A 9835-nucleotide genomic window follows, 5' to 3' on the forward strand; every position below is an offset into this window, starting at 1 on the left:
CGGTGATTGAAGCGATTGTGATGATTCGAGAAGCAGCAGTTGTATGAGGAAACCACCGGGGAAAATTATTTTTTTAGTACACTTTTCCAACTCTGCTGCCTAGGCATCACGAGACTTGTTGTCGAATGGAAATCACTTTCTTTCACTCGCCCGTGCACCGCTCCCGTGGACATGGGTTTTGCGATTTAGGAAATTGCATTTTGCCACATCGAGTCAGAAGCATGTGCTGTTGATGGAAAAGTTGTGCTTTCGTTCCTCGATGTTCGATCACACGAAAGATTTGCTTGTTTCAGACAACTCTTTTTTGTTGTGCACTAGTAATATATTATTTTACCATTCACTGGGTGTTGCTCCCGTAACATAAGTTGCTTTTACGGTTCTTATAACGTTTGTGTGCGACAGTCACGACCAAGTTTATCGGAAATCCGTGGACTGTTAGACCCATGGTTGGGTTTTGTTTTTCACTTAACTGGAGCAACACCGATGAAAAAGAATTGATTTGAAGTCTTCCGAGAACGTTGACGGTGATGGATCAACGAAAAAGGGGTAAAGAATTCACTGAAATTTACTGGAAATAATAATTTTATGCTGAGTTTTTTGACACGACCGACGGAATGTGTGCTGCTCTGTGGAAAACAACCGTTGCACTATTTGTTCCGTTTTCCAGGGTAGCTATTTTTCTCAGGGCATTGAATGAATGATCTAATTTTCATTTCGTGCGAAGCAACCACTTAAATCGTCTCACAATCAATCCCTTCTAACCCCCGGCTTCGATAGAATACAACGCTTATAATTTGGACGCACTATTCAAATAGCTACACACGCATAGTTATGGAGTGCTAATACTGGCGGATAGAGGCATTATCACACGGATCAATCCCTCTAGCCGGCCACAAACAAACCGACACGTGGGCACGCAACAGAGTCTCATCTTTTATTCACAAGCTGCCAAGATTACAATCACCAGCCCTTCCCGCGCAAAGTTTCGCACTAGCCACATTTGCTAGGACTTATGTGCTAGCTTCTCCATTAACCTTTCACCATTACACGTTGCCCAGTTCCGAGCTTATGACATCAACGTCCACCGAAGAATCGCATTCGCTCGTTGTATTGGTGGTGTTGGACTGTTGGTTTGTTTTAATGCCACATTTGCCTCGCTACGCCAGAGGGCTTCCTGTGAATCGTGACACTTGTGTTTATAGCTTAAACTAAGCAATATGTGCAAATAAATTATTTTCAGAATTCACAAACAACAAAGACGATGATCGATGCTAATATCCATTCAGTTGCTTTCGGCTCACCCACTGCATAGTCTTGTTTGAAATTCCGGTTAGTCAGGATGCTTGCAGATATGCATACCGTAGCATTGACACAACCATTACCACATATACATTAAATCACTACAGTTAACGCTCTGCAATCGATCCTGGGTCGTTACCATTACAGCCAGTAACATCGTCAACCGAAAGCTCGCTAGAAACTGACGAAGGACTTGTTTCGTGTGACATGTGCGACGGGGAACTGACTCCAGCAGCTTTCCTCGGCTTCGTCTTTTGAAGCATTCGGCTTTTTCTCTGCTCTTCTGTACTAGCCGTCTAGTTACTTCGTGAAAATTTCGGAATAATGAATACATGTATAAAGAAGAAGCATTCCAAAAATAAAGAACGAATTTAGTAGCATCAGCTGTGACAAGATGTAAGGAAAAGTTCAAATTACCTACAGTGGCAACAAAGAGCGAGAAATGAATGCAATCATGAACCAAGTGATGAGGGGAAAGTGAACCTTTCCGGAGCGCGCCATTTTTGGCGGTAAGCGGTTTATGTAAAGATGTATGTAAATTTAGTAAGTTTAGTTGCTATCATGTTTTTAGTGTTTTAGAATAAGCTATACGTTCATTTGTACAGGTAAATGTCTTCCATTATATTATTAAAGACATTGTTGTATAGTGCAATAGTTTAAATTATTTTTGTTTAGAAAGAATTAGAGTAATGATTTATTACATAAATAATTTTATTTTTACGTAATATTTATTTAATATTTACCAAATTTTAACAAATATAATAGTTATCACTACTTATACTGTTATACTTTTAAAATAAGTCGCGCTGTGATTAGACATCCCCCCCCCCCATTTACATCAAAATCTTTCAAGCACAGCAAGTTTGTAGTTTGAGCCTCTTCAATCAATGCTCTATCGTAGCTTGCATATTAATTACTTCTGTTAGAATGTACCATGAAGAATAATTCATCGTACACCATTCTACTCTTCGAAGTTGTTACACAACCATTGAATTAATCCCTCTTCTTGGTTTGGCACGTTGCATACATGCTCTTACCTTCATCGTAGCTGTTGTAGCGGACCCATTTCATGTTCTATGTTCAAGCTCTTGTACGAGGATATCATTTGTTAAGACGCTTCGAGTTGGTCGCACAGATGTTAATCGTTTCGTCACACATGGAAGTGTCATTATTTATTGCCAATCTCATGACACAGCGAGTGCATAGTTTTTTTTTTTTGTAGAATTTCCTTCGCATAATGTTGACTACAATAATAACAATCAACAATACTGTATAGATTACTACAATTGAAACTTTTAAGTTAGTTTTGATTGGATTTGTTTTATATACTTTGCGTTAGCAAAAGAAAATAATAAATATAATATTGAGATATTTGTACACGTGAAAGTTCTGTAAATTTTGAAGAGCAACTTTTCAATTTGAAAATAAGAAATAACAAGATAAATGAGAAAAAAGCACTAATGCGCTCTGTTGTACGAAGATGATGGTAAACTATGCTTACAGAAGCTTTTAAGCTGCATTTTACATAAATTGCACAATCATTATGGTTGCAACTTGCAGATTTTGCTCATGAATTTTTCAAAACCATCCGAAAAGTAGAAACTATTTTACAAGAGGAAATTACTCGTCTTTATATTTACTTAAAACATTTTTGAGTACATGGAAACAATACTATCACCGCCTGGCTCCACGAGGTGAAATAAACAGCGAAATGAACTATTTGAAAGGTGAAATATCTGAGGTACAGCTAAAGGGTTGGGGGAGATACAACATCCGCTTTCAAAATTCACTTTAACATTTTTTTTAACAGAACATTTTCTTATGCAGAAAATCCCCTTATTGGAAGAAATGATGAATTATTGACTGAAAAATGACGAAATATTTAATTTGAAGTTACTTAGAGAACGATCATAACCTCGCCGCATGCGATTTTGCCGCAAGCTTTTGTATGGGATTTGACGTTAATGACAGCACTTGCGAATCATAAAATCATTTGATATTGCCGCATCGCCGCATGCGGTTTTATTTCAGATGTCAAATGTCTAAAATCATATCAAATAATGATTATCTTTACAAAGAAACAACAAAATAGCATAATAATACCTTGAAAAGCTAGAAAATTGAGAATATATACATATTTATATATATATTTATATATATTTATAATTATATTAAATTAATTTATATTTATATTATTTAATAAATATTTTATATAAATAAATAATAGATATATATATATATATATATATATATATATATATATATATATATATATATATATATATATATATATATATATATATATATATATATATATATATATATATATATATATATATATATACATGTTTAAAACGAATTTTAAAAATCAACGTCAGAAGTGTTAGGCGGGTTAAAATGTTCTTTCAATGGACCTGGCTTTGGTTTAAGCTCTTGCATCTTGGTAGAATTGCGAGAGTAGAGATTTGAATTTAGTTTTAAAGTGTTTTGCTTTATATTAAATGAAAATGATTACTTTTTCACGTAAATCATAGATAAATGTCATGTGCCTGGATACACTTTTTTTTGCTCGAATTATATGTAATTTTTTTACCAAAGCTTATTTTCGAGACGATGAAAATTACATCGTTTTGAGCAAACATTTTATTTACTACTTTATTCACTTATGTTTGAAATCTTAGGTTATGAATCGTTCATGGTAGGCTTTAAACATTGTATTTGAAGTTTTTCTATGATAAGAAGTCATTATAAAAGTGTTTATTTGCCAAAAATGCAGGTGACCATTTCACCCCACCTAACCATTTTGCCCCAGGTCCCCTTACACCTACATATAATTCATGAAACTTTCACACAATTTTGCTCTGGGCTTAACAATTTGCAATTTGCAATTTTCGGACGCAAAGTTTGCCGACCGCTGATCTAGGCTAATGTATTATTGAGCTTAGCTGTCTATTGATCTATTGATTTACTCATTGTTATGTAAAGCAAAATATGTATTTATGGAACACAAACTTTAATTATTTTAAAAATTGCAATTTCAATATTACAAGGCGAGCAAATGTGTTGTAATAGTTATAACGAAGCTCACAAGCTATATAACATTGTTCTATACTCCTATAATAACATAAATAAAATTCTTCGTCTTTTTTAGTGACTTATTAGTGGCTTGGCTTTTAGTGACTTATTGATTACTATAACAAAAAAGTCAGAGCCCTACGTATTGGAGCACGGTCCATTCAGGACTTGAACCCATGACGAGCATGTTGTTAAGTCGTACAAGTTGACGACTGTACCACGAGATCGGCACGATTAGCACAACATAAATGATATTGATGATCATTTTTAATTGTTGGTTCCCAATATGAAACGTAATGTACTTTCTACACGTGAGTTTCACTTTGATCACGTTCTAATTTAAAATTACCTTGCTTTTAAAACAAGCCTTATTACTGGACTGTTCAATAATAGTCGTTCAGAAATGACAATCTTTACTGCTTTTTCATTCAAGATTATCTTGTTCAATCGTACTAATAAATGATGAACTGTAGCATGCACATTAACATTATTTTATTATAACGTAACGAAAATAGCTCAGCACATGACTGTTTATTTAAATGTAATAACCTTTTTTGGACACCTCGTACACAAAACCACAAGACAACCATATGCTACGAGTCCAACGGCGTATAAGTATTCTCCTTTGCTTCTATAGTTCCTGATGTAGCTATTGTCCGTCAGAGACGGGTTCTGCATTCGTATAAAAAACATCAGGTCAGCTTGTCTGCTAACTTTTCAAGAATTTTATCAAATGTTTGGCGGCAAACATAACTCTACTTCTACTTGACCAATTTTATCTGACATCTTCCATCTCCGATCGCGCCTATCGCGTGTTCATGTTTTGGTGAGAAATGAGCAAAGGAAGATAAATTTCTTCGTTTGCGGATCTCCGCAGTCCGACAGCTATTCAGTACAGGTGCGTACATTGGAAACGATTCAACGTGAAACGATACGTACATTGCGCAAACGCTTTCCGGTTAACATGGGGGCATATCCAACACAAACTCGGTGGGGTGGAACCATTCTGATTGCGATAGTGCTTGTGTTAATTATCTCAGTGCGAATATCCAGTGCAGCGGATTCAATTTGTGAGCGTATCGACTTCAACGACATAAATACATGGAAGGTGCAACAGTGTTCTGGGTCGCCTCGCGAGATATTTCGCCTAAGAACATACGCTTCGTCACCCTTGTTTCGCCCGTTTCGTGAACGCATTACCTATTTCCTCTCAAACGATGTGCGCGGTATTAGCTGTACGGAATCGATTAACAGTTTCTATATGAACGCTTTCACGGAGATACGCATGATCTATCAGCTAATGTTTAGAAATCCTTGCCTGCTGACCCTGATGGTATACGATTTAGATGTAATGGATCAGTTTGGGGAGCCACTTCTGGCACAAAATTGGACAACCCGTGCGCAAACATCAACGTGGAGTTTGTTTGTAGGAAAGGTGGAACGTGAAATACGGCGTGCGAGAATACAGCTTCAAGCTGATATGAGCGCAGATGGAGAGTTGGCAATTGAGTACATAACAGTGTTCAATCCTCTTGTGCTGGAAGAATTTTGTATGGTATTGGATGAATTTTACACAACGACAGAGACAACAAGCAGGCCTACCACAAGGACTACATCGATTCCGTACACGACTACTAGGCGAACTAGAAGTACCACAACATCCACAACAACCACTACTCTTCCGTTCACTACTACCACAACTCAAACAACTACTACTTCTCCTGCGACTACTACTACTAGTACTACTACAACTACGACCACTTCTACAGCAACTGCTACTACCACACCTACTACTACCACACCTACCACTACCACACCTACCACTGCCACACCTACTACTACTATCACACCTACCACTACTACACCTACTACTACTACTACTACCACAACAGCTACTACCACACCAACTACTACTACCACAACAACTACTACCACACCTGCTACTACTACCTCATTCACTGCTACTACTACCCCGTCCACTACTACTACCACACCTTCTACTACTACTATCACATCTACAACTACCAGTACATTACCTTCAACCACTTCAACAAGTCCTATTACCACTACCACGACGTCTACTACAATGATGCCTACTACAACTACAACGATCACAATCGCTTCTACAACTACTACCTTTCGATCTTCTTTACCTACTACCACTTATACAATTACTTCTTCTACTAGTAATACATCGCCTACCACAACTACAACTTCTAGTGCTACTGTTTCTAAAACAACAAACACAACTTCATACACTTCTATGAGTTCATCAACTGCAATGCCAACGACATCTTCCACCACTACTGTTCCTACAACATTTTCGATAAAAACATCTGCTATCTCATCAACACCAATTACATTTTTCACAACAACAACCGATATGACAGATTCACCATATACCACACAATCTACTATACACACAACGGAATCTGTCAGTACTGCTAAGTCGGAGTCACCTGATGGTACAACCACTTCTGTGATGAATACAACAACAAGAAGACGTCGTACTACTACTACCACCACGTTCAAAACACCAACCATATCTAGCACCTATACAAGCTTTCCTGATTTTAATGGAACGACTGCTGAAAATAGTGTCCCTTCACATAGTACAATAATAAGCAACCCCAGCAGTAGTTCGTCCACTGTACACTCACCCAGTACAACCGTAGCATCTAGCAGCTCAAATCTTCCATCTATACCACCGACACAAACTACCTCAGTGCTGTTCACGACCGACCTATCTACGCAAGCTACACCATGGGATCGTTCTACCACTACAGAAATGCACTCCTCCAGCACTACTGATATTTCTGGAACAGAGCCTATGGTGAAGGTACCAAATGCATCCTATGCGCTATGGATAGCATTAAGTGGTGTGTTTATCGTTCTATTTATCATTGCATCGGCCATCGCTTTATATATCTACGTGTCGGGGGTAGAAATTCACAATGCACTTGGTAGTATTGGCCACTTTTTCACCTGTAGCAACAAACTCAGCCGCTCGGCGAACGATGAAGACCCTTACGGCACGATGCAGCCAAATAATTTTGACCCATTCGATGCCTATTACAACCAACAGCTACAACAGCAACTGAAGAATAGACTACGTCCCAAACACAACAGTGTAAGCAGTATCAGTAACAACAGCAGCAAAGCAATCCGCCAAAAGTATCCCAAATTTAACGTAGATCCCTATCGGCATGCGACAATGGAGGAAACAGCTAATGAATCATCTTTTGATGCGCCCCGCTTCGAGCTGATGGACGATATCGACGTTATCAAATACAAAAACAGGCTAAATAAACTTTAGACATAGTCAAAACTATATTTTTCAGTTTATCACAATGATGGGAACAAAAGGCAATACATCAGTATCTTATCGACGTAAAATGATGGCAGCATTCTTTGAGCACTTAAGAGCAGGTGATTCTAAAATACATGTATGGGTTTGTCAGTATGCATTCATAACAGCGGGCTTGCACCTATCATTTCAGAATGTTTGACCAACACATCAAGATGCATTCACTTTCAATGGCTCCTTTGAACTGTCGGGCTTGAAACCAACAACACATTACAAGCAACGAAACAGCTTCCTAACGAAGAGCTTCACTCGTTCTGCGCCTGTCCGTCCGAACCATGCTTACTAATGGGGAATGGTGTTCATTTCTACCTCATGTGAGAATTCATGCGAAACACATACTTTGCGCAATAGTTACTTCGTTGGAGCGAGCATTGCACGAATCCACTGATGTGTACTAAAAGCCACCTACGTCGAAAATTAGCGTCAGTAAACAGACTTTGATTGTTTCTGTTCCTAGATGTCACCACATGAAAATGCAAATATACTGACACTGAATTAATCTCCTGTGAACATTGATTATTGTCACGCATGGTTTGAAGAAGAGTGTCATAACAATAAAGTAAATCTTTTACATTCACCAAGAAACGCACGATTAATGAGAGTGTATTCTGTATTCCCAAGAAATTCGCGATTGCAATCTAATTATTTTCTCTCATGACATACATACTGCGAGTTGCTCTAAAATTATCTTCATCGTAAGTGTTGTTATGTCATCAATTTCTACGCCGACCCGGTAAAAGCTACGATACCACACTACCCATCAATCGCTCCTTAACATTGGTTCATTAATTAGTGGTCACTGTGACGATGGTGAAATGAAGTAGCATACGCCAAACTGTTAAACGCATAAAGTCATTTAGCAGATAGCACTAATGATGCTATTATGTGAGGTTCGGTTCGGTACCGGTTAGAAGCCAGAATGATGAGTTTTCCTCAAGAGCACTAAACTCGACTATTCATACCAAAACATTAATTCCTCTTTCTTAGTGTGGTTTACTGCAGCAGTAGCATCCTTCCAATTGACATAGAACAGCGTTTCGGCATGAACATATCGGCCAATAAATGATCAACAAATTAAAGTACAAGAACTTTTAAACTCATTACCGAAAAAAATGCATGAAAATCGCTGAATTTAAGAGATATAATCAAAGCGAATTCAAAAAAGGAAACATTTATTGTAATAATTTCAATTACTACCTCATTGTTGATGTATCGTAAAGGGATATATTATTTTAGCCGAAAGTATATCAAGCCACCACAATAAATAAATGTATGCGTAGGGCAATCAATCTCCTTGGATTCAGCTTAATTAAAAGGACTGGTAGTGAAAGTTACAACCAACGTAATGGTGGTAAAAAAAAGATTGCCATACTTCAAACTCGTAAAATATTCCGGCACAGAAGATTCTCAAACTACCTACCGTAGGCGAAAAGGATAAACTTTGCCAAGTATTATAGAAACTTTTACCGGCACAACGACACGGAAGGTAGACGCGTTGAAACATCTTAAATTATGAACGATGCACATTTTTACCCGGGAGATACTCTAATTACGGTCGGTTATAGTTTGAATGACATTACGAATAGGCGATCTTCATTTTCTTCCTCCTGGAACAGACCGGTGTACATACTTTCCTTAACTTTTGCCAAGATTTTCGTTGGCTATCATTCGTATCATGCTAAATGATATCTGTATAGATTTAATAAAGAACTGCCCACTACTACATATTCCATCAGGCTCTTTGAGTGCTGGAAAAGAAAAAAAAAATAAGATGAATTGTATTTCACTTCAGCCAAAAAACTCGTTTGATTGAATTCTCTTGACCAGTTCGAGGCAAAACAGAAAATAATCTTTGATTAATTCTTCCTGATCTTGATTCACATTTTTCTTGTTATCGTTCGCAATCAAAAGTTCTTAGTAAATTTTATGAATTGAAGTTTTGTTGCTAAGAAAACTAAATTAAAACATTATACGCTGATACAAACGGTAGAATGTTTGTTCTTTCTTTACTTTCATTTATTTTATTTTTCACAGACTTGAAAGAAGTTCGCGAAGAATTTGTTGTATTCTAACTGATTTTTCAACGACTGTTTA

General features: G+C 37.3%; 2 protein-coding genes across 6 annotated transcripts in view; one reads left to right on the forward strand and one right to left on the reverse strand.

Annotated features, from left to right (window-relative positions):
* Positions 1–1540, reverse strand: part of LOC120950129 (dopamine receptor 1) — a 67727-nt gene extending 66187 nt beyond the window's left edge. Inside the window, exon 1 of one of the 5 annotated variants that reach the window (XM_040367909.2) lies at positions 1439–1540. The gene's annotated coding sequence lies outside the window, so the exon portion shown is untranslated. The other 4 variants (XM_040367905.2, XM_040367904.2, XM_040367908.2 and 1 more) reach the window with 4 other exon arrangements.
* Positions 1541–4908: 3368 nt separating this feature from the next.
* Positions 4909–9537, forward strand: LOC120952635 (uncharacterized). The gene is made up of 2 exons (XM_040372061.2): positions 4909–7803; positions 7875–9537. The coding sequence occupies exon 1, from the start codon at positions 5339–5341 to the stop codon at positions 7688–7690; it is 2352 nt and encodes a 783-aa protein (XP_040227995.2). The 5' UTR covers positions 4909–5338; the 3' UTR covers positions 7691–7803; positions 7875–9537.
* The last annotated feature ends 298 nt before the right edge of the window (positions 9538–9835 follow it).

The sequence above is a fragment of the Anopheles coluzzii genome, chromosome 2 (genome assembly GCF_943734685.1).
Source record: "Anopheles coluzzii chromosome 2, AcolN3, whole genome shotgun sequence".
In the NCBI taxonomy this organism is placed as follows: Eukaryota; Metazoa; Arthropoda; class Insecta; order Diptera; family Culicidae; genus Anopheles; species Anopheles coluzzii.

Coding starts and splice junctions, on each gene's coding strand:
- LOC120952635 (XM_040372061.2), top strand. CDS start 5,339: ATGGGGGCATATCCAACACAAACTCGGTGGGGTGGAACCATTCTGATT.